At 54.3% G+C, this 25,038-nt stretch overlaps 1 protein-coding gene across 2 annotated transcripts in view; it reads left to right on the plus strand.

Annotated features, from left to right (window-relative positions):
- Positions 1–17,394, plus strand: part of ADARB2 (adenosine deaminase RNA specific B2 (inactive)) — a 421,699-nt gene extending 404,305 nt beyond the window's left edge. Inside the window, exons 10-12 of one of the 2 annotated variants that reach the window (XM_074358384.1) lie at positions 5,120–5,301; positions 11,362–11,540; positions 12,667–17,394. In XM_074358384.1, coding sequence (XP_074214485.1) covers positions 5,120–5,301; positions 11,362–11,540; positions 12,667–12,843 — 538 coding nt within the window. In that variant the 3' untranslated portion in view covers positions 12,844–17,394. The remainder of the gene's footprint in view (positions 1–5,119; positions 5,302–11,361; positions 11,541–12,666) is intronic. The other variant, XM_074358387.1, reaches the window with a different exon arrangement.
- Positions 17,395–25,038: the final 7,644 nt, after the last annotated feature.

Here is a 25,038-nt window from a genome sequence, read left to right on the forward strand (position 1 = left end):
TAAAAGCTGGTTCAGATCTCCAGGTGGAAGGGCCAAGCCCTTGGGAGAGGGCCACTCATGCCAAAACCAGAACCAAACTGCAGCCTCTGCGTCTCCATGGCCACCATGATCCTAAGTCCACCTGAGGACGGACTTCTTGTGCGTCCGGGTGATTGGGAAGGTGTGATGGGACTGTAATCATACCTGCCGCTGGGAATCAGCTGCGGGGCGTGGCATCTCGCCTTAGAAGGTTTTCCCATTAAGACACAAAACACGGCAGAGAAACGGTAGGAGATGTGGAACATGGGGAAAGACGGCCAGCAGGTACCCACGGAAGACAGCAGGGGCCTGGGGCTGTCTGCGCCCCTCTTTCCCCCAGATGCTCGTTTCTGCCTATGGTCGGGCCTCTGCTGCTCAGAGCAGTTTCCCTGCCATCTGTTACTGAACGCCGTCACCATGGCCCAGTTTAAAGCAAGCGCACTCTAACGCGGGGCAGTGCTGTGGGGACACTTCCCGCCGCCGGGCACCTGGGCGTTTCCAGGTGACTGCTCTGTGAGTCACGGTCCCTGTGACACCTCTGTTCGGAAGCTTGTTTCCAAACCTCCGAGGAGGTACTTAGGACAGTCTCCCCCGGTGGAGTTAGGGAGCCCACGGCACACGGTAAACAGCAAGGTCCCCCCATGGGCCCCAGCAGCTGGCCTGGGCTGAACGGTGGCCCCCAAAAACATGTCCTTGTCTCCAAGCCCAGAACCAGTGAGTCTGACCTCGCAATGCTGATAAAGCTAAGGATGGTGAGACGAAGTGCTTCTCCAGGACTGTTCAGGTGGACTTTGAATGCAACCGCCGACTTCTTACGAGAGGGGCGCTGAGAACAGACACAGAGCAGACGCCCAGAGGAGGCCATGGAGATGGGGCGCAGCCCAGAGAGATGTGTTCACAGCCATGGAACGCCAGGGGAGAGAGCCTGGGGCCTGCCAACACCCCCGCCGAAGATTGCCATCTCCGGCGCTGTGGGCAGGGAAGTCCATTGTTTTGAGCCACCCTGTCTGTGGTGCTTTGCTACAGCAGCCCCCGGAACTGACACAACCAGGATGAGGTACTGCTGCCTTGCCCGGCTCAGGCGGCCCTGGGGAAGTTACAGAGCCAGAGAGCGGCCCAGTAAAACCTGTTCCTGAGATGCCGCCACTGAAGCCAGGCTGGCGCGGACTGAGCGAAACTACAGAACGTGGGCCGCTTCGCACGGCAATGAAAACGGACCTTCAAAACCACACGTCAGCTTGGCCAGCTCACGAAAGCGTGGTCCAACTTTCCCTCTGCTTAAAGAGATGAAACAGACCAGCCCCGCGCCTCCAGAGCCAAGACCAGGTGACGAGTGTCCCCGTGAGGCCGTGCTCCCGTGGGCACGGCCGGGTATTCTGCCGTAAGCAGCAGCTCTGAACTCTTGCCAACAGGCACGCGCCGGCCCCCAGAGAGGACGGGGAACCAGAGCGGGTTCTGGCTCTCGCCTCAGAATCCAGAGCCGAGTGCATGTAAAACTCTAAATCTCCTGGAACTGATGTCCCTTTAGATATGGTTTCTAACTTTAGGTGCCCGAGCTTGATGACTGATTGCAGTGTCTTTAAATGAGCAGATGAAAACTTTCTCCATGAAGATAAGCCGTAAAGGGCGAGGCGGCCTCTGGGGAGCCAGGCCCGTCCTGGACCCAGGCTGGGAGAGCCCCCCCGAGTGTGGGGCCTGCGCCCCCACGCCTCCCGAGGCGGGCCCTTCGTCTCTGTGGCCCCAGACCCCACCTCCGCGGGGAACCCAACAAGCCCCTCTCCGGGCGGCTGGCAGCCAGATGCTTTACTGTTCACTCCCCAAGTCTCAAACTATAGGTCCTTTTCAAACAACAGCTCTTGCTAAACGCTCGCAGCTTGGTTTAAGGCCCCCTGCTCCGCCTCCACGTGATCCCAGGGATGACCCAGGAATGCTTGCCCAACGTAAACACAGCAACAGCGATCGCTGACACCTCTGCTCCTGCCACCTCCGTGGCTCCTGCAACAACGCCGTGGGGCCGACAGAGCTCTGAGGCGGCAGTGACCCCCCGCCTAGCCCCCAGACGCTGCAGGGGGCTGAGAAGCACCATCTCTGCAAAACTGACTAGTAGTTAGGAGACCAGGGGACATCACGGACGTTGACGGGAAACAGAAGGGAGGGCCAAGTGACAAGGAGAGACAGGCCTGGTTTTCTGGACGCCAGAATCTGTGCTGTCTGCTTCGCCCCGGCTCACGTTCGAGCGGCTGGGTGCACCCAGACCTGCACCCCTCCCAGCAGCAGGCGGTTCCCAAGGCCCCCAGACGAGCCGGGGTTCACAGTGCTGGGAGCCCCAGCAGCACCTCGAAGCCCAAGTCGCCCAGCCACTCGGCGGGGACCTGACGGGCCTGAGCGCAGCCTGGGACCTCCCCAGTGGGGGTGGCTGTGCGTCCAGACCAACAGGCCAGCCTGCCCACAGACGGAAAGGGGCTGAAGGGAGGCTCCTCTGAGATGCTTGGCGCCCGCGGTGCTGACCTCGCCATCACTCTGGGACCTCGGCTTCCGGCCACGCCGCAGGGTGAACACAGCAGACTGGGGCCCCTGCGCCCATACCAGTGACCGCCGCTCCCGACTCACGCCCCAGGGCAGGGGGGTGCCAGTCCGGGGCAGGGCCCATCCTGGGACAGCCCCCTGGACGCGCCTCCCCCAGCAGCTCTCCCTCACTTACGCCGGTATTTCAGAGACTGACGAACAGACAAAAGTACATTTACTTAGGGATTATCTATATTGAAAGCCAGACACGGGACTTTTCTCTGTCAACATGGCAGTGATACTGGCTGTTTGAGCAAAAGGAGAGGCATTTCTCCCTTCAGTCCTGAGTGCTGCAGACCCTCCGGTTTATATTCAGGGAGGCAGCCGGCTTTACTGATGGTCTTAGCTGAGTAACTTAAACCCCTGTAGCCAGGCAAGGAGAGGGCTGATTGTCCCTTCATTGTAAAGGTTATTAGGAGGAAACCAGATGCGGAACGTGCTTATCTTTAGACAGTCCCACAGAATCAGAGCCATTCAAGTGCCTTCCAAAAGTTCTGTTCAAAGCCAGCCCGTGAGCAGCCAGAAGCACAGGAACGTCCCTCCGGACGGTAACGCATCGTTCGAGACTCGGCTTATTTCAGGAACGGGCTTTGCTGTCGATGGGAGAGACATCCATTTCCCTGCTGCGCACTGACGAGAAACGTTCAAACTCCACTGTCTGAGACATAACAGACGCCCCGGAACCCACGCCCCGGGCCATAGCTGCAAACCTGCCACGGCCGGGCCCTTCACGGCCGGAAAAGCCGCCCTCACCAGCACGTCCAATCCCAGCACGGCCCACGCTGGGGTCGCAAACAGTGGAACCTGAAAACCGAGACCTTGCTACACAGACTCGCTGACCTGGTTCTTTCCCGGCCAGCCTCCCCCGCCTCTTCGCACAAGGAGGGGGGCGTCCAGAGTGCTGAACGAGGGTGACCGTCCCCTCGTTCTGGTCTGAGCTCGGCACTGCCTGCAGATACTGGGCTCAGGTTTCGGCGAAGGAGCCGATCCCCCAGCCACCACTCAGAACCATGAGTTCAGTCCTTCCCAGGAGGGGCGCACACGCCTGGGCCTTGTTACGGTTCTCAAGCTACCAGTGGGAAGCGAGAGAGAAGCTGCCCAGGGCCCGGGCTGGCCTGTGGTGTCACATGGAGATCGGGGCGGGAACGGCGTCGCCAAGCAGAGGGGTCCCCGAAATCGGCTGTAAGGCCTGTGCTGCTTCCACAAATGTCCCGTCCTTCAAACCCGACGCTCCCTCGGGTAGGCCCTCTCCTCAGACCCTGGGGACAGCCCTTCACTCCTGAGAGGCAGGCCCAGACTCTGACGGGAAATGACCAGTTATTTTTAAAGTGAAGTTATGCAAATCTGATAGACTAAAGTAAACGTTTCATAAAACCAATGACGGCTTAAATTGTAGGACTAAACTGTTTGTATATAAATATTACCTTTTATATTCCACTTGCGCTTTATGTGGGTGAGCACATTACTTTAATGACCTGCACTTATGGGGGGGAAGCGCGCTCCACCCTCGCCAGCCAGATGGCTGCCTCTTCTTGCATGAGATTAAAAGATGTTTCTCATTCACCTCGATGCTTCTGAGGCAAATTAATATCGCCAGCTAAATTGCTTGTGTTTTTGGAATAAAATTTAAAGAACTTTTTAAGGCAATTGGTGTCACAGGTTCTGAGAGCAGATTGCTCTCCAGGTAGGGCCTGCTGGCTCCAGCATTCGGTAATTAATGGGAAGAATTCTGTGCTAATTGACTGCTTCAGGAGAGGGAACCATAATGACTCCTTATTAATCATGAAAAGAAAAGTGCAGCGTGGAGGCCCCACAACCGTGGCTCTAACAGTGGAGAAATGTCAGTTAATGAGAAGAACAATGATGTACGAAATCAGCTGCACAGCGCCCGTTACCAGTGGGGGCTGGGCTTCAAGCACCTCATTCCAAGGGGAAACCACAAAATGTGCCTTAAATAACATACTCGTATCACCCAAATTTAGGGGGAACCTTACAGTGTGAGGGTGTCTCTGCAGGCAGAAGCGAACTCACCCAGAGCTGTATTTGCTTCCAATAAGACAGCCCTGTCCTCCGATCTGGGCTCTCATCATCCCCAGGTCAACTCAGCGGGTCCCTCTGACGCTGAGTCTGACAAAGGGAAGGGAACAGGGTGTTTTTCCCTAAACTGAAATCAGTTCAATTTCTGGTACTTCCCAGCGAACATGAAGGAAAGCTCAGGTCTGCTGTGGGGACAAAGTGCCTTTTTTAAAAATCTGATTTTAAGTCCCCAAGGGAATATTTAACTCCATCCAATAACACGTTTTCCAGAAAAGGGAGCCACGTGTATTCACGTGCGAAGCCGCCGTCTGCCCAGCCCCCGACGGCACTCAGGGTCACTAGCGGCCACAACGCCAAAGCCGTGGCCACCCTGCAGGCCAGCGTCCCCTCCTGCCAGCAACACAACGGGGAGGGTGATGCCTGAGGACGACGGGGTGGACGGAAGAGAGGCCGCCCCTCTGCCCTCCCCAGCCCGGCCGCTGACCCCCTCTCCCCGCAGGTGGAACGTGCTGGGTGTGCAGGGCGCGCTGCTCTGCCACTTCATCGAGCCTGTGTACCTGCACAGCATCGTGGTGGGGAGCCTGCGCCACACCGGCCACCTCGCCCGGGTGATGGGCCGCCGGCCCGAGGACGTCGGCCAGCTGCCCACCTCGTACCGGCACAACCGGCCCCTGCTCAGTGGTAAGCACTGTCCTCGTGGACACAAGCCCCCCCGGCAGGCCCGGCCAGGCTGGCCAACAGCATGTAAGGCATAGCGAGCCACGGGGCAGAGCAGCCCCGCAGAGGGGCAGGGAACACCCCAGAGTGAACACGCACCGGACGAGCAGAGGGCATGGTGTCACTTTGCAGTAAACGGTCACTGTGCCACGAACACATGCATGCCCAGCAGGGCCACCCCCACCCCGTGCCGCCCATGGGGCCTTCCTGGTGGAGGGCGAGGGGGCAGACATGGGGCCACAGCCACCCACCCAGGTCCCTGTGCCAGCACTGATCCGGGAGCAAACTCCTGAGCGTCCTCCCTGCCCCGTGCCCCCGCCATGCGACGGGCCTGGACAGCCACCCCCAGGCTACGGGCCAGCCCACACACAGCCCAGCAGCTGTGAGGCCCAGGAGTCTGTGGCCATGCATCGCTCTGGAGGCCGCAGCATTCTAGGCTTGCTGGGAGGGGCGGTTTGCGGAGGTGACTCCCACCCACTGTGGCCGCGACCTTCCACACTGAGGAGCCTTTCCTGTTCCCGGGAACCAAGCTGTACCCACAGGGAGGAGGGGGGGGATTTCAGTGACTCCCCGCACCCCGGGCCTGGGGCCTGGAGAAAGACACACAGCTACGAGGCAGTGCCTGCTCCCTGGAGGGGCCGCCGTGGCTGGTGAGCAGGGGGCGGGGGATGGGTGGGTTGGGAGGGACTGGCCGGTTCGGGCCTCAGACGGATCCTCTGAGAGAGGACAGGAAGAGAAAAGAGCTGTTTGAGGGGTGTGGCGTCGAGTCAGGCCTGAGCATTACTCCCAGGATCCTGAAATTGTTCTGAACTAGATCGGGGGCCATGATGTACTGGGGGACGGCGGGCGGCGGGTGAGAACCAAAGGAGAGACTTCACAAAGAGCGCCCCGCTGTTAACCAGTCCCAACCACACACGTCTGCCTGAGTCCTGCCGTGGAGACAGCATCAGACCCAAAGGTCCAAACGGGGCCAAAGAGGCCCCCCCAGCGTGGGGCTGCGCGACGGCCCAGTGCCTGCTTCCCGCCTGCGTCCCGGGCTTTCTTGACATGGGAGACCCTCCCTGCGTGAAGGGGCCGCCTTTCTCAGGGCTCTCAGTAGGTGGGAATCGGTGAGAATGGTGACTGATAAAAATCTGTGCTCTCAGTACTCATCTTTTAGAAAGACACACGTGAATGAGGAATTGACTGAGGGCTGCCGCCCCGGGCTGGCGGCCTGGGCATCGGAGCTTCCAGCCTCAAGGCTCAGTGTTTCCTCTTCTCCATCAGGAGAATGAATCACGACAGGGAGGAAATCTGGACGGGACAGATAAACCCGCCCTTCGCGTTAACGGCGTTTCCCAGATGTTTTCAGCGCTGAACACCCTCAGTCCACATGGAAGATAGACTCACGACGAGTTTGCAGCCCAGGGCAAGGTCTCGGCAGTGGAAGTGGAACCTGAGAGATGGACCAGGAAATGGATGTCAGAACCTTGAGTTAAGACTCTCAGTTTACATTCGTGATGAAAAGTACAGGACTGGTGACAGAGAAGAGAGTCGGCTGTCTTGCTTCACGGTGTGTTTTTTCCTGAAATAGTGAAAATGACAAGCTGGCGTTTCAGGGCCCGTTTCCCACTTCCGTGTTTGCTAAGCACCTGAATTTGCCGGAAAGAAGTTTGATGTTTATTGAAATGTCCACCAACAGTCGCCTGTAAATTTTGCCCCAAACCACCGACGTGTCACACTCTAGCCACGTCTCTGCAGGGACGGCAGGGCAAGGAGATCTGCGGCCACCGTCATCCACGTTTCTGTGCGCGTTTAAATTTCTAAAATGTTGTCCAGCTCAGCTGCAGAATCTGATGTGGAGTCAGGACTCCAGCTCGGGAGAAACTTCTGCAATTGATTATCATTAACGGTGCCCTGCAACACAACCCAGTGCGGGTGGCAGCAGAGATTTTCTTTTATGCCAGTGGACAGTAGTCTGTATGTTACACACAGAGCAATATAAACTATAAACGTTTCATAAATGTTTCAGACAAAGCACCATGAGCTTCAAAAAAATGCCTGAGCGGACGCCTCTGTCCTAGGCCATGAGAGGCGGGAGTTTATTGTCCGGTGTCCTTGCAGGAATTTCTGGTAGAAAACAAAGTCCCTATAGATCTTGCTAGAATAATCTAAAAGTAACCGTAATATCTTTGCATGCAGATCAAAAAAGTCAGGCTTAACAAAGAACCACCTAATGACACGTTTCTGTGCACCACCGCACACATCCCTGCGCAAATCAGGCGGCCTGTAGCTTAGGGTAAATTTAAAATTACAGGAAATCTTACTGTAGTATTCTGGGGAGTTCTTTTAAAAACTGCGTTTGTTAGTTAAGTTTCACTTAATTTCTACCATGACTGTAAGGAACAGTTTCACAGAACTGAACACCAAACCTGATGATGTTCCTCCTGAGAACTTTGCCTGTGAAGGAAAACACTCCTGCTGTCAACACACTTACTTTGTCCAAACATTAAGACGCTGACCACAATCCCTGCATGCCTTTAATCACTCAGCAGGTACGTGCTGATCGCGTACGATGCTCCAGGCACAATTCGGCACTTGGACTAGGGCAGTGAACCAAACGACTGAAAACCCACGCCCGAGGCAGACGCCTTCCAGTGGGGAGAAGGCGGACAAAATACAAATGCTTGACAGAAAATTAAAGCGAAGGGGTTAGAAAGTAGCCCACAACTGTAAGTCAGAGGGCCCGGGTGACACCTGAGGACACCCTGAGGATGCAGGGGTGGAAAGAGAAGAGGTGGAAGGTGGACCTTGGAGGAGCTTTCAGGGCAGTTTCCGGCAGCAGTGGGGCGGCCACTGCAGTGCACGGACCAAGTCAGTCAGGATGAATCTGGACCCAGTGAGCCCAGCTTGTAATGATCTCATTCCTGAATTCAGATTAAGATGATCCTACCAGAAGTCAGGTTAAAATAATCCTACAGAAAAGGTGCACGAACAGTAAGCACCAGCACAGAACGGAAATAAGCTGGTGCCGGCGGAGACAGACCCAGCAGGAACCACGGACGGTGAAGGCAGCCCCTGGCCCCAGAGGCTGCAGTTCTCAGACACAGACGTTCATGTAACTGCCCAACAGGGTAAAAGAGATTGAAAACCCAAGACAGAAAATGGGGGGGGGGGGGCCAGAAAAAGGGCCCAATGGGTATTTCAGAAATAAAGGTAATAAAACATTTTGTGTAACAAAGGCTGGGCTTAGAGGCAAGCTAACACAGCCGAGGAGAGAATTAGCATGTTGGGACATTATTCTGAAGAGAATACCCAGAACGAGCACAGAGACAGAGACAGGGAGTCTCAGTCGAGGTTCTCCAGAGCTCAGGACCAACAGGCCAGACTCAGCTTCCTGCTAGGAAAGAGAGGCCTGTCTCGGAGAGCTGGCTCACACCACTGCGGGGCTGTCAGGTCTGAGATCTGCAGCCAGGCTGGACTTCCAGGCACACGCTGCTACTGCAGCCACACCCAAAGGCCACCTGGAGGCAGAATTCCTTCCTCTCGAGGGACCTCGGTCTTGGCTCCTAGGGTCGTCAACTGATTAGACGAGGCCTACCGCACAGCAGAGGGTCTTTGCTTTTCTCAAAGTCTGCTGATCGAAGTGTCAACCCATCAAAACTACCTTCACGGCAGCATGTGGCTGGTGTCTGACCAAGCAGCGGGCACCACAGCCTAGCCAAGTTGATACACAAAGTTGACCACTGCAGAGGGAAACAGGAGAAAATACAAAGGGAAGGTGAGAGGCGGAGTGAGACTGAGAGGCGGAGTGAGACAGTCTAACAAGGGTGTGGACAGAGTCCCAGAGGAAGAGAGGAGAGCGGAGTGGGAGCTGTACTACGGACACGAGAACTGAGGACTCCCCAGGACGGGGGACACGCCGACCCAGGACCCTGAGAAGCGTGCTGCACCCCAGGAAGAATGTTCCAGTCCTCCCTCAGCAGCAAAATTGCTAAAAACAAGAATAAAAAGAAAATCATAAAAGCTGCCAGTAAAGAAAAGACAAGTCAACTTCAGAGACGTGAGATCAGACTGATGGCTAAACCTCAGAGGACAAAACAGGAAATGACGTCTTTGAAATGCTGTGGAAAATTAATCTCAAACCAAAACCCTGCACCCAGTGAAAGTATCCTTCAGGGGAGGAGAGACAGCATTCCAGAGAAACAGGGCCCCCGAAACACCATGTTTCTGTGCATAATAAAAACGCCCCAGACAGACACTGCGGGGCCAAGAGCGGGGGGGGGGGGGGGGGGCCATGTACCCCCACCAGGTGAGAAGCCTGGCCTCAATGCACCCTAGACGTGACGACAGTGGACATATGTGATTTCAAGCAAAATCAGCCACATTCTGCCCAAGTCCCTTTGCCTTGTATCTCCTGAAATAGCGACAGTCCTCCCGGGAGCCCAGACCCACGCCACCACCAGGCTGGAGGAGGGAGCACTCGACTTTCCTGCCGTGGAGGGACGCGCGCATCTCCTGGAGCGTCCTGGGAGCACGTGCACGTTAAACTACAAGGAGCACAGACCTCAGTCATTTCTGATCACAAATCAGGTCACGCCCCTTGACTCCAGGAAGGAAGTCTCCGAACATCAGGGGAACCCTCATCGGAAGTGGAGGCCCCAGCCCCTGCTCAGACACTGCTGCTCAGCCCGACCTGGCCCTGCACAGCGTTCCCCTGTGTCACCTGCAGCTCCCGGGACCGCAGAACGACACGTGCCGCACACTGAGCCAGCTCACGGTCCAGGCCCCGCTGCCCCCTGCGTATCATCCCTTGTACGTGCTGCATTCAGACAGGACCACAGCTAGGAAGTCACTGTTACTACGACGCTGCCCACGCTCATGAAAATGATGTGAACACAGACTTAGGATTAGCTACCCCGATCCATCCGTCCGTATTACCGGCCCACGTCCGCCGGGAGTGTGTGCGCAGAGTGAGGGGAGCGTGGGGCGTGGCCTGTGACGTGCCGTCTGCATCTGTGGGTGTGGCGTGTGTGACGAGTGCGCGCGAGCCCCGGAGACCCGCAGGGTGGGGGCAGCGCATAAACTCGGGCGGCCCTCCTGTTCCTGCCGCCTTTCCATTCCAAGTGCACCTGGAAACTGCTTCATTCATTCCACAAAACCAAACGCGGGGCCGCCCTGTAACGCAAGACCTGCCCTGCCGCAGCTCCCGTGAAAATGACACCCCTGAATGTCGTGTGCACATCTCGTGTGGGGAGAGTGAATCACATCTTAGACAAAGTGGGCCCACAGATACTTAAAGAAATGCTGTCATGTCTGTTACACACATATCTTTAAAAAAGGTAGAAGGGGATTTTCTCAGAGTAAAGCATCTTTGAGCAGCTGGTGAGCACTGATAAAACCATCTGCCAGGCAAGTCATGGATGCTCCCTCGTGGCTCTGAGCGGCAGCGGCAGGGGCGGTACCAGGCCAGGAGCACAGTGCCGGGGGGTCCTGCTCCCCCAAAACCTGCAGACGTCTTACCTGGAAAGGGGTCTCTGCAGGTGTGATCACGTTAAGGCTTTGAGCTGAGGCGACGGCCCTCTAGGCCACCACGCCTGGCAGCGGGACCACTGCAGCGCCGCACGCGAGCGTGATCTCTCCTCGTGGACACACCGGCAGGAGACTGGGCGGGGTTGGTTGCTCTCGGGTTCGGGGCAGATTGGAGGGTCTCCGGCCGAGGGAGGTGGTCTGTGGAGGACCCTGCGCACGTCCACGCAGACCCTGGACCCTGAACGGAGGCAGTGCCGGTGCTGAGGGATCGGAGGGTCCACTTCTCCAGGGACCTTCTCTTGGGGGACCCTGGTGGGCACATGCCCGTGTTCTCTGTGCTCAGACCACAAAAGCGTTTCCCTGAACGTGATGAGGACGGGCCCCGTCAGCCCAGGGTCTTGGTCCGTTCGCATCCTTCTCTGGGTGGAGGTTCCTGGGACGTGAGCCCCAGCCGCACGGCCCGCCCGGGACAGGGGTGTTCGCACCTCACGGCCTCGCCGCTTCCCTCCCCAGGAGTGAGTCAGGCCGAGGCCCGGCAGCCCGGGAAGTCACCGCACTTCAGCGTGAACTGGGTGGTGGGCGCTGCGGACGTGGAGGTGGTGGACGCCACCACAGGGAAGAGGAGCTGCGGCCGCTCGTCCCGGCTCTGCAAGCGCAGGCTGTCCGCCCGGTGGGCGCGGCTCCACGGGAAGGTGGGTGCGCCTCGTGGGGGGCAGGGTGCAGAAGGCAGAATAACGCCACTGGGTCTGAGCGGGGGTGACACTTGCTGCAAAACTGGTCCCTGTGTCCTCAGCTCACTCCCTGGGCCTCAGGTGCGGCTCCTCTGAGTGGCGGCCCCTGACGAGCAGCAGTCGGGTCCCAGGAACAGGTGGAAAAAGGAGCTCACTGTGAGGTGCCGTGGCCGGGGCAGGGCCACCCGCTCAGAAAGTCCATACAGACTTCAGCGTCAGTATCATTCCAGTTCAGATATAAAGACACGCATGCTGAGAAGCTAGGTTCACCCCAGTTACCCAGTAGTGAGTGAGTGAGACAGACCAGCCAGCACGTCCTGCTCAGCTCAGGACCCTGATGAGCACACAGCACCTCCTGGTCCCCCTGCCGGGCTGGCAGGTAACTCAAGAGCCGCCTGTTTCCGACCCTGACCCACCTTTGTTCCCAGGCCTCCCCGGCCCCACCCCCGCTCTACCTGAGCCCCTCCTTCCCACCGTGCAGCTCGCGTTGTGTTTGTAGGAGCAGCAGGTTACGTGCTTATCTTTGCGTTAATCATCACACCTCCTGTGAAGCACGGTCCCCTGATAACTAGGTTTTCTGAGGAATCACAGGACTGCCGGACAGAACCTGGAAACTTCTATAGTTACTTTTTTTTGGTGGCAGGGAGGGGAGTTTTAAATGTGATTTTATTTATCAATAGGTCAAATTAGGGAGAATAGATATTTTTCTTTTGTTTCAGCTTCCCTGAGCATAAATGACACACAAACGTATATATTTAAGGTGCACAACTTGATAATCTGGTGCACTGTGAAATGATAGCTGGCACCACCACAGCGCTGCCATCCGTGTGTGTGTGGGGAGGACACTTAAAAGCTACGCTCTTAGCAAATTACAGGTACATGTCACTATGACGCTGCTCTTCCGTCTGAAGGAAGAGAGAAGGAAAAGTTACCGGTGGGGCCAGGAGCCAGTGCCAGCTCAGCATGTTCCAGCGCGGTCCCAGTGGGTCCTGCTGGTCCGGGGGGCCCCGCTCTCGGCGGGTCCTGCTGGTCTGGGGGACCCCGTTCCCAGCAGGGGCTCACCCATCTCTCTCCCTTTATCCCACAGCTGAGCACACGGATCCCAAGCCACGGGGACACGCCATCCATGTACTGTGAGGCCAAGCTGGGGGCGTGCACCTACCAGTCTGTCAAACAGCAGCTGTTCAAGGCATTCCAGAAGGCAGGCCTGGGCACCTGGGTGAGGAAGCCACCAGAGCAGGACCAGTTTCTACTAACTCTTTGAGTCTCTGGACCCGGGCCCACTCTGGCCGAGGCGAGGGTGGGTGTGTGGGGCGTGTCAGGACGGGGCTGGTCCGTTCGTGCATTCATTTCCCTTTGGTGTCCCAGAAAGACACACGTGTGCACAGCTCGGTGAGCAGCCAGCCCTGAGTTAGGCACGTGCTGCTCCTCTGCCGGCTGCTCCCAGGGTGCTGGGACCAAGGCAGCCACCACGCCTGCCCGAGGTACCAGGGACTGCCTCCTCCGGGTGCCGAACGGAGTTTCCATCGGGGCTGCAGGGTCTGAGTGGCCACCTGGAAGGTGGTGCGGAGCGCTCCTGTGGGAAGAGTGAATCCGGCACCGTCCCCGACGCCCCCTCCCCCACACACCTCCGGTGCCGGGTTCCCGCTCAACCATGCAGAAGCGCACACGATATTCAGGATAAGCCACAAGTGAAGAGAGAAGCCATGGGCTCCCCCAGAGAAGCCAGTGAGCGCGCTGTCAGCTCATGGCCACTCAGTGTTCTATTCCATGTCCTTTCAAGAGGGTCTGAGATACACAATATTAAAGGACCCCCAAGGCAGAACCAGAGAACAAGACCGTTCCTGCAGAGCAGAGGAACTGTTCCCAGAGCACCCACGGGCCAAGGTCCAGGGTGTGAAGACACCACTGCTAGACGTCGCGGGGACAGGCCCATCGCGTCCCCACAGCTGCTCCTCTGGCAGGTAACGGCCCGCCAGCCGTGGACGAGGTCTGAGCTTCCAGGGTCCTCTACAGCCTAAGGACCTGTGACCCCACCAGGTCACGAGTAAGCAGGGTCCTAGACTGAGTCCTGACTTTCTGATCAAACTTTTATTAGGGAACAAGCACAGAAACACACACAACCTTCCCTTCAGGCCCAAGGAGCCCCCAGCTCCCTGGTCCCAGGGGTTCTCTGCTCCCTCCCGCACGACGAAGAAAGCTCACTTAGAGCAGCCGCAGAAGTGCCAGAGGCAGGGCGCTGCCACCGTCAGGTCCTCCAACACACAGCCGGGCACAGGCCGCCTGGGCTTTAGCCCTGGGGCCGGTGCAGGCGCCCTGTCCACGCAGCGGGGCAGCACCCGGTCACACCCCGTCCATCACATGCTTCGAGGCGCTTGGTTGCAGAGAACTCACTTCTGGCTCCACACTCCAGCTAACCTGCCTCTCGTCCCTCCAACTAAAAGGTCCGTATCTGATCCATTGCGCTAAACAGCACAGCGTCAGGCCGCCACCCTGGAGTCCAGCCAGCCACCCCGGGCGCACATCCTTCTGGGGACACAGGCCCCCTCACCTGACCCAGGGGACGCCAGCATGTCACCACGCGTACACACTCAAGGACACATTACAGCTCTCATAACAAAGGGGCAAACGCCAGACAGGGTGAGTTGTAGGCACTTGTTACCAGAGCCCAAGTAGATTGACCAGTAAGGAAACAAACTTGCCCCCAGATTCAGCACAAGGTCAGACTCACCAGTCCACTGCTTTTAGAAGAGAAAACAGCTCTGAAGTAGACAGTTTCTTCAGGATAGTTTCAAGAGATACAAAAATGTTTTTGAAAATAGATGACATACGAATCTTTCATAAAATTTTAAAAATAAAATAGAATCTTAATTCAGTACAAAAGCTAGGATCAAAAGGCCACTATCTGTCAGTTTCTGACAATCTGACGCGTCACCAGGATGAAGCTCAGAGAACCAACGACCGTGAGGGCTGGCTGTGACTGAGACGCTCTGGACACCGGTGTCTGGAGCTACTGGCGCTGGAGGCACAGTCAAGCCCTGGCTGAAACCTGTGCCCGGAACCTCGGCTCACCAGCGCTCTGAGCTGCTGCGTGGAGACGTGTGCCCTGCTTTTTGTCCACGTGCTCCTGCCCCGGGGGGGGGGGGGTTAGCCAGGAACAGGTGGGCTCAAGGGGCGGAAGGCGCCCGCCCACCCACAGTGAACACTCCCACAGGGCCCGGCCCGAGGCTGGCTGCTCTCTCTCGTCTGAAGCACTGGCGCAGGGGTTGGTGTGTCCAGTTCGCAGGGACCCAGAGGGGAGGGTCTGCAGAGCAGGCCTGCGGGGGAGGGTTTCTAGTGCAGCAGGAAGTCCCTAGGGCCTGGTGCTCTGCCACGGATGCGGGGGTCTGAGTGAGGGGGAGACGGAGAGAGAGCAGGGGAGGACAGGACCTCGAGCTCCAGGCACAGAAGGGTAAAGGCAGGGGGAGGGCTGGGATGAGCAGAGGCTGAGAGGAGGCAGGTCCCGGGGCTGGAACACAGGGCTCCAGTCAGGTCCGCCCAGGGATGAGGCCCATCTGCTCTGCTCCAAAGTCCCACGGGAGCCCCAGACTGCTTCGGGGGGTCTGCCTGAATCTTTTAATTAGAAAGATCAGTGAGAGTGCAGAGGAGCACACGCACCTCACCACCCGAGGCCTCTGTAAGGAGAACACACTTGAGTTGCCCTGAAAACAGGATGGAACCAACAAAAGGGGGGCTGCCCCCACCCCGTCCACTGAATCTGCCTCAAAATGACCACCCTGCACCTCTGTGCTGCACTGCCCGCGGGCCCAGCATCCTCTGCTTTCAGCTTCCTCCCAGGAGAGTCAAAATAAAATCCACAGCACCTCTGTCCGCCTCCCAAGCACGCACTGCTCCCTCGGGGAGAGCAGCGCGAGGTTCCCCACCTGGTTCTCAGCCAAAAAGCGGGGGCCGTGTGAGCCTCCGTGCAGGACTGGCCGCAGAGGGTCAGGACAGCCCACGGCCCCAGTGACGAATGACAGCGACCTCCTGTGTTTAGGGTCTCTCTGGGTTCTGCTTTTGCGGTTCCCCATCTGTACACCCCCATCTCGCCACGACCGATGCTGTGATGTCCGCTGTTGGTCAGAAACGCCAGCTTGAGTTTCTTTTCAAGCAAACACAGCTCATATTTTTCCCACATAATTTCTTTTTCACTGAAACCTGTTCTTACCAATAAAGGTAAATGCTTTTTCGGGGGGGGGGTACAGTGTTTATCAAGACTGGAGAGCCATAAACAGCAAATACACGGCATGTCAATGCCCAGGACAGAACAGTTAAGAGTATTTTGATGAAATCCTATTTTTAGATTAAAAATTTCAAGATGTGTCTATAGTATCTTGTTTAAAAAAATTAAAAAGATCTTTGAAACTTAAATAAAGTAGACATTTTTAATTTAGACAAACTTCTATACCCATTTTTTAAGAAGCCATTCTAATGGAACCATCTAATTGGCCCAAATACAATAAATGTCACTTTCTAATAAGACCAAAGGGAAGTTAGGAAAATCTTCCTTTCTCCGAACCACCTTTGAGGCTATGACCTTTCCTGGCAGAAGCCTCGTGTACACTCAGCAGAGCCTGCCACCCAGCCAACCCCCAGTCCTGCATGTTTTAAGGGCTGTCCCAGTTCTGGGTCTTGGAAGGTGCAGTGAAACACGAGGCCCTGTGGCTCAGGAGGGGCAGCACCTGGCTGGGTGACCACCCTCCCAGGTCCTGCTGGTGGCGGATGACCCCACAGACACATGATGGCTGTGGGGAGGGGCCAGCTGGGGCGCCGCCCGCTGTCCATGGTCCTGAGTCCCTCCCGGCTGCAGCACCGCAGGTTCCGGGAGCGCTCGGCACAATTGCCCCAAGAATTCTGATTCAGATCCAGTAAAGGGTTGGGGTGAGGGATGGGAAGGAAGGAGCACGGACAGAGGCAGGCCACCCGAGAGACGGCCACAGGGAACCAACAGCACCCCCCCAGCTCTGGGGAGGTGGGGGACGGGCACCACCCCTGGGGCCTCCTGCCGCTCTGCCCGCCTCTTCCAACTTCTCTCCCCTGTTCCTCCCTCCCCTCTCTCCCCTCCTCGTCCTGAACTCCTGATCCCTGGTGCAACTGAGGGCCCAGCCTCGGGCACGTGAACCCGTGAACCTCGGGCGGGTGTCGGCCGAGCTCCACTTGGCTGAGCCGTGGTCACGGCTTTTTCAGCACGAGGGGGCCCCTGACTTCTTGTCCGGGGGACCTGCTAGCGACCCTTCAGACCCCCAGGGCCTGCCCTGTCCGACCTCCACCAAAAGGGACACCGATGCCACATACCTAGAAATTTAGACCAAACAATATCGCTTCTGCAGGGACGTGCAGGCAGTACCCACTTCCTACCTTGTTATTCCAGAGTCAGAGCTGGAGGCACGGAACATCCTCTCAGGATAAAGACAGACGATCTGGATCGCAGGGCCTCTTTTCACACAGGCACTAACTTCCGTCACTCTACAGCACATGCGTCAGGAACAAAAGGGAAACGACTTTCCCAGCAGGGCCCAGTTAACTTGCAGCATTTTTTAAGCAAAACGAACTTAACAGTAATTCCTAAGTGAAGGTATGTACGTGAAAAGCATGAGTGGACGGCACTACTGCACCAATGGATGTACATTTGTAATATTTGTAAAGAAAAAAATCCAAAACCTTCAATTTTGAATTTACATGTTAATTTGCCTCTAAGTTCTGTAAACTGCACTTCAGCGAGATCTGATAAGTGAATGTTTCTGTTAAGTGAATAAAAACACCCAGTAGACTGTGCCTCCCTGGGGTGCTGGGCCGTTTTCATCAAGCAGAGTCCAGGGGTGCCCACGGTCGCCCGCGGGGCAGCGGCTGGTGTGCTGAGGTCTGTGTGAAGACCGCAGCTGTAAAGCACCCGCCCGCCCACCACCTGCAGTCCTCACACACACTCCTCCTCCATCAGCTGCTTCAGGCCACACTTATTTCCCATTAACCACAGTGAGGGTGTGAGATCTCGGGAGCAGGCGGAGGCGGAGGTGGCGGGATGTTCTGAAGCCCCCCTCCTGCTCAGGTCAAGCTGGGGAGGAGGGTGACCTGAGGCCCCCACCCCAAGGCGCAGCCACTGCCCAGGAGCCCCCGCAGCGCCCGCCTCCCGGGCCAGGATCTCACAGCTGCCTGTGGTCAGGGGTGCGGCCTGGACAAATCGCGGGCTTCAGTCTCCCACACCGACACATAAACCATTTCAGAGAGGCTGCCGACCAGGCAGAAGCTGAAAACGCTGGCTGCGGCTTTCACACATTAACGATCGTTCTCCAAGATTTAGAGAAACTTACTGAGGATGGGGAAAGGGTGGCGAACACAGCAAGGGGGACAGAGCTGAGCTGGGAGCTGTGGCACCTGGGCTTGGGGTGGACGGGAGGAGAGCCTGGGGCTCCCAGGGTCCAGGGGTGGACGCTCCCAGGAGAGCACGTCGGCGCACGAGGCCAGGCGACGGGGCGCGGGGCACCTGGTCGCATGGAGACCCACTTGCTCATCACCTACTCGCCCACGAGCACCAAGGGCCAGCGAGAGCTGAGCTGGCGCCACGGTTCCTGGGGTGGACGTGAGGGTAAAAATGTAACAAATACAGCAACAGCAGTTTGCAGGGAGGGTCAATACGGTCACTACAGATTCCACAGACGTTAAATGTTAACAGGAGAACCATCCCCACAGCTTTATGCAGATAAACTCAGCTCAGATGAAGGAAACATTCTCGAGAAACATGAACCACCAAAGCTGTCTCAGGCAGAAGCCGATAACCGGTGATACGCTCACGTCTATTTAATAAATTTAACTTACAGTTAAAAGCCTTCCCACAACGGAAACTCCAGACCCTCGTGGCTGCACTGGTGAATTCTACCAGACGTTTGAGGGAGAAATAACAGCAGTTCTCCACAAATCCTTCCAAGAAATTGAGAAAGGAGTGCAAAATCAGCCCATGAGGTCTGAAGTACACTGACACTGACACCAGACCGACAAGAAATCTTACAAACAAGACACCAAAATCCTTAACAACACATCTAACCCAGTAGTACAGAAAAGAACAGTACATTACGACATGTGGTTTATCCCAAAAGGCAAGGCTGGTTTAACAATTACAAATCTGTTCATGTAAATCATGACGTTAACAAACAACAGGAGAAAAATTACAACATCTCAATATGTAAGATTGTATTATCTCAAACACCAAAAAACAAGCACTTGAAAACATTCCTACATCATCCCTGATAAAAACTCCAGCAGCCAGGGAGGATGGGAAGCTCCTCACCTGGAAAAGAGCATTCTTGGAAACCACAGCAACACCACAATGAAGGAGAAACATGAATGCTGTCTCCTCATCAGGAGGAAGACGGGTCCTCCGTTACCACTTCCACTCAGCATTGTACTAGAGGCCGTAGCCAGAGCAATAAGGCAAGACGGAGAAAAAAGCGTTAAGTGACATGAACGCTCAGGTAGAAGATCTCACAGAATCCGTTATAAAAGCTATCAGAATAGGTGAATTTAGAAAACCCTCAGGATACAAGATAAATGTACAAATCCCCTCAGTTTTTGTTTGGCTCAGAAAATCTTTCTTTTTCCTTCACTTTTGAAGGGTAATTTCCCCAGATACAAATTCTAGATCAACAGTCTTTCAAGACTAAATATTTTTGAAGCCATAGTGAGATCAGAATTTCGGAGGATTTTAGAAAGGGGTGAGTGTATTTTACACATGGATGGAGTAGAAATAATTTGCTGGAAGAGGGCTGATTGCATTTTTCAGATGAATGCACATTTTTGACACCCTGCCACTGCGAGGCGGGATCTACATCACATTCCTTGAGTCTGACTGGGCTTGGGGCTGCTTCAGTCTACGCAGAACCACAGAAGTGCCTCCCACGCCTGACTGCCACGAGGCTGTTGTGCTGTGGAGACCCGGTCCACATGGACAATTTCTGAGCTGAGTCAAACTTTCATGTAAACCCAGCTCAGGTGCCAACACACTCGTGAAGATACCTACGGATAATTCCAGAACTCAGTGACTGCGTTGCTCCCTGCTGTCCAGCCTTCCCAGATACTGTGGAAGACAAAACAGTCATCTTCCATAAGCCCTTTCTCAACTCCAGACCACAGGTTCTATGAACACAATAAAATGACTGGTTTGCACACACACTGAAAAACAAAAATAAAAATCCCACTAAATGTCACTCTCTTCTTGCTTGCTTGGTTCCTGACGAGAGGTCTGTAGATACAGTGGATTTTCTGTCTTTAGTGTTCTGCAGGTTGAGTGTAACGCACCCACGTGGTGATTTTCTGGCACTTATCCACTTGGTAATCCCCTCAGCTTTCTTGACTTGTGGTTTATGTCATTAATTTTGGAAAATTCTCCACAATTACTATTTCAGATCTCTTCCCTGCTCCCCCCTTCTCCTGGTATTCCCGTATGTGGATGTTACACCTTCTGCGATTGTCCCAACACCCCGGATGTGCTGCTTCGTTTTCCCCAGTGTTTTCTCTCTGCATCCCAGTGTGGGAAGTTCCTCCTGACTCATCTTGAAGGTACCCTGTGGGATTCGCTCCTCAGCCACACCCAGCCTGCTGAAAGGCTCGTTCGAGGTGCTCTTCATTCCTGCCCAGTGGTTTTGATTCCTGGCATTTTTGATTCTCACGGTTTCCACACCTCTGCTCACACTACCCAACGGTTCTGCATGCCGTCCACTGGGGCCCTCGGCATGTTAATCACGGTTGCTTTAAAACCCTGGTGTGATAACGCTAGCATCTCTGCCGAGTCCAAGTCTGCTGCTGTTTGACAGAGTCCTCTCAACGTGGTGGTCAGGTGCAGGGCGGGAAGCCTTCTGAAGACCTGGCATTAGGTCGGTCATCCAGTGACCTTCACAAGCACATGTGTTCTTCTTCTCCCTTATGTGAGACAGGAAGGCTAGAGGCCTGTGGCTGAGTCCTCCTTCTTCCCCAAGTCAGACACGGCTCTGGTGAGGCCTCTCCCTTGGCGAGGAGCTATTTGTGCTGGGGACGGCTCTGGGCTCACGGCCAAAGGTGAGGGAACCTTCCTCTGATCTTCACGATGGGAACCTGGAGCTCCTGGAAGCAAGACGGTGAAGGGCGGTGGCCCCTGGAGTCTGTAACTCAAGTGAGCCCACACCAGCCTCCACAATTCAGCTCATCACCATTGAGTGCCTGGTGAGTTCACGCCCCAGCAGCAGCCGCTCCTCTGAGCTGTGACGCTGGATCGCCTTTCTGCCTCTCCAGTTTTAGGAGTGGTCTGCCTTCTGACCTCACCCTCTAACAGACCTAAGTAAAGTCACGGAGCTGTTTGTTCACCTTCTCTCCTGCCACGAGGGAAGGAGAGACAATTTCCAGGAGCTTCACGTGTCAGAGCAGAAACCAGAGTCTCCAGCACAGTCACCTTGGAAAACTGCAGGGAGGTTTCTTAAAAAGTCAAGAATACTCTAAGACATGGTCCAGCCATTCTACTCTGAAAAGAAAAGTCTACATAAATCTGAAGACTTACCACAAATGTTCATACCAGCTTTATTTGCAACAGCCAGAAACTATAAACAATCTAAATCTCCTCCCACAGGCAGAGAAATGTGATACATCCATACATGAACTGCTACTCAGCAATAAAAAGGAATTACTAACACACGCAACGCGCACTAACCTCAGAACAGTTTTTTCCAAATGAAAGACAGAAGTAAGTATGCACCACACAACTGAACTTATATAAAGTTCTAGAAAGTGCAAACTAATGTTTAGTGACAGGAGCAGACCAGTGGCTGCAGAGAAGCAGGCATGTTGGGAACTTTCCTGGACAAGAACCACAGTCTTGATTGTGGTGATGATGTCATCAAAGAATATGTCAAAACTCATCAGGTTTTACACTGCAGATACGCTCAGTGTATTTCACATGTTCAGTCAATTATATTACAATAAAGTTGTTTCTAGAAAAAGAAAAATCAGATTCCCGTAACACTGGAGAGGGATTGGTTATAGAACATATACAGTTACTTTTGTCACTGAGAAAAAAATAGTTTACCAGTAGGACATTTTTATATTATTTATTGAGAATCAGTTCAGGGTTAGAAGCCACCAATAATGCATACGCATTGAAGAAAATGATTATACTTTTAGCAAATATACCAGAACCCAACCACTTAGCCAAACGAATGCTGTTTTCCCCAAAACACAGACTGTGAGAATAAAAATCCTTATTCTGATGCGTGGTCTTTGCTCAACACAATTTCTGGATTGTCTCCTGGATTTGAAATAATCTTCATTCCCTGTGTAAAAGCAGCACAAGAAAACCTTTTATTGTTTTTACGATCACACCTGGTAAATGAAATCCTTATTACACTTCCCACGTTAAAGCTAGGATCTCCAAAAATGTATTTGAAGACAACCCAATTTTGACACAGTTTCACACACTGCCTTCTGACAATTTCCTTGGTGGCTATTTTTTTTCAGGAACATTATTTTGGAACAAAATTGGCTTTGTGTTTCCTTTCATGCAACATACACACATACTGAAAACCAGGCATTTTAGGATAAAACTACATGTTTCTAAGTGGAAAATGACGAGTATCTTCAGTGAATAAAATGTGATGATTCAAAGATAAGCTTGAAACTAGTGTAGTCAAAATATTACAATGCCCCCGTTTTACCAGCATCACTTGATCTGTCTTTGGAATAGCACACAATTTCTCCGTAAAACTTTTTATTACCGTTGTAGTTAGATTAGGCACAGTACAGGAGTATTTGTAGAGATACTTACGTTATGAAGTGTGAAAACAGACTCGTGTGCCCACCGTCCACATCAGGAACTGGACACTGCCCGTTCTGGGCTCCTCTTGACCCAGCCCTCAGCCTCCCACCCACCCCTATCCTGGCCCGGAGAGGACCCTGCGGAATGGTGGCTTCTCATCCCATGCCCTAAGTACGTGGCCATAATCACACGTGTATGGCTGGGCTGGCTCTTGCCTCACGAGGTTTCACACCGTGCTGGTGTTTTCACCCAACACCAGATTCCTAAGATGAGTGGCTGCACAGGCCACATGCGGGTCGTCCAGTGTCTGCTACGTGACACTTCGCTGTGCAGACGTACCACGAGTTACTTGCCAGGCCCTGTCGATGTGTGTTGGGTCGGTCCCACTTGGGTGCTACGACCCTGCATGTGTTCCCTGGTGTGCACGTGCAAAAGGTTCTCCAGGACTGCGGATCTCACACTGGGCAGGAGCTTAAACAAAGCTCGTGTAAAATGCAGATTCTACACTGGGGCTGGACCCAGGAATCGTCATTTTAACAGACATGCAAGGCATTAAACACATTACACTTTAACAAACCGGGCTCCTGCTGTACGCTAGTGGCTGCTGGAGCAAGGAGGCACGCACGTCCCAGACTTGAAACACAGTGTTTTCCAACTTGTTGTAACATTTTACATCCAAACCAATAGTTATAAAGTCTCCTCTTCTGTGACATACCTGCTCATGTCTGCTGCCCAATTCCCAGTTCTCCCAGACACGTGGAATTCTGTGCAGTCCTGCACGCCAGTCCTTTGTGGCTTTTAAGTCTGGTTGTTCCACCTTACAAGGGGCCCTTTAACACGGAGACCCTTTCATTTTGGATGCATCAATCTTTTCTAGTATGGTTAATGCATTTTGGGGTAGTTTAATAAACACAAAGTCATAACAAAGTTTTTAATGTTAACGTTTTCCCTTCAACACAAAAAACTGGAGTTCATTTTCTTTCGGTGTGAGGTAGGGATCCCAAAATCATTATCTTCTTCCACATGAATAACTTACCACTAGAACCATTCATTCAATAGGCCACTTTCTCCCCTCTGATCCGTGATTATGAGCTGAAACAGTTCAGGTTTCACACATGCACAGGCCGATTCTGACCCCTCTCTTCTCCTGGTCAATTTCCCGCCCTGTGGGGGCCCCACACACACTGGCTTCAGCCCTGCTGGGCTGGGGGGAACGGCTCGTTTCTCCTCCTTTCCCTCCTTTTCTATTCTTGGGCAACGTGCTAATCCCGGCCTTTGCTCTAATAAATTTAGGAACCAGACCGTCCAGTTCCTCAAAAACTCCTGGGGTGATCTGGACTGGGGTCTCCCTGAGTCTCCTTCCTCCAAGGGCAGAACGGACATTTTCACAACACTGACTCTTCCTACGAGTGAGCAGGACAGTCTCTCGTTCTACTTGTCTTCTCTTTCAGTCTGTTGACGTTTTAAATATCCCCACGGATGATCTCATCACGTTTCCCCACCAGGTCCCTCATGGGTTTTTGTTGAGAGTATACAGTGGAAACTTTTCAGATACAAGGTAATATACTTCAGTGGTTCTGAAATTTTAAAAACTATAAAACAAAATGCAGTAAAAAGTCACTTCTACCTAGTTCTTAATTACCTCATTTCCCAGCTTCCGACAGAAACCATTTTTAGTCTTTTATCTTTCCCAGGTGTTTTTTTTCTTTGTGCTTACCCTTGAAACTTCACTATAAATATTTACTAACATAAAGTTAATCAATATTTCCAGCCCCAAGCCAAACAAAAACAGCATTTTAAACTACCAGCTCCAAACAGACAATTTGGCACAGGTGTCTGCTGGCGTGTCGGCTGATTTTGAAACCATTCCTCTGCAGCTTTTCCTTCTCACAGGACCTCCTTAAGAAGCTCCCTTGGGGAAGAAGCACCGGTGAAAACTGCTGTTTATCCCCAAGTCATCTCTGTTCCACACTCACTCTGGAAGGAAGCCTGGCCAAGCACAGAATTCCAGTTATTTCCCCTGCTCACTTCGAAGCACTTGGCGCTATTTTCACTCCAAAGGACCAATGGAGAGAGGCGGACGTTCTCAGTCCTAGCGCCAACGTTTTCCAGGCAGGATCTGCCGGCTCCGTTTGGGTCAGACTGCCTGGGTGGGAGGACGTGCTGCTGGAGCGGCCCTGCCAGGGCCCAGCGGTCCAGGGAGGACTTAACTTCGACCTGGGTTACAAATCACAGTCTCTGAACTTGACTGAAACTTTCCAACACTTCCTGTTACCGTGTAGGGAGGGGGTCCTGCTCACACACTTCAGGCTGCGCTTGAAGCATCCTTCAGGTGACCAGGAACCCGTGTGCATGCATGCAACGGCGCCCACAAAGCGTCCTGACTGGAACTGCCCGTCCACGCTCTCCTGGTCCCACCGCCCCAGCACGGCCCTGTGGATCCCACGGAACCAGTGCCCTGTGCATTCTGCACACGTGGAGCAAACCTGCTCTTCCCAAGGCCTATTCAACCCCCACTCCCGCGCTCGGTGACGCTTCCCGAGGGAGCCTCCCTCCCTCTCATCCCTTCACCTCCTAACACTGCTGGCAACCTTCAGGCTCCAGTTCGAACCTCACCTCTTTAGAGACACCTCCTGGGCCGCACTGTGA

The sequence above is a fragment of the Camelus bactrianus genome, chromosome 35 (genome assembly GCF_048773025.1).
Source record: "Camelus bactrianus isolate YW-2024 breed Bactrian camel chromosome 35, ASM4877302v1, whole genome shotgun sequence".
NCBI lineage: Eukaryota > Metazoa > Chordata > Mammalia > Artiodactyla > Camelidae > Camelus > Camelus bactrianus.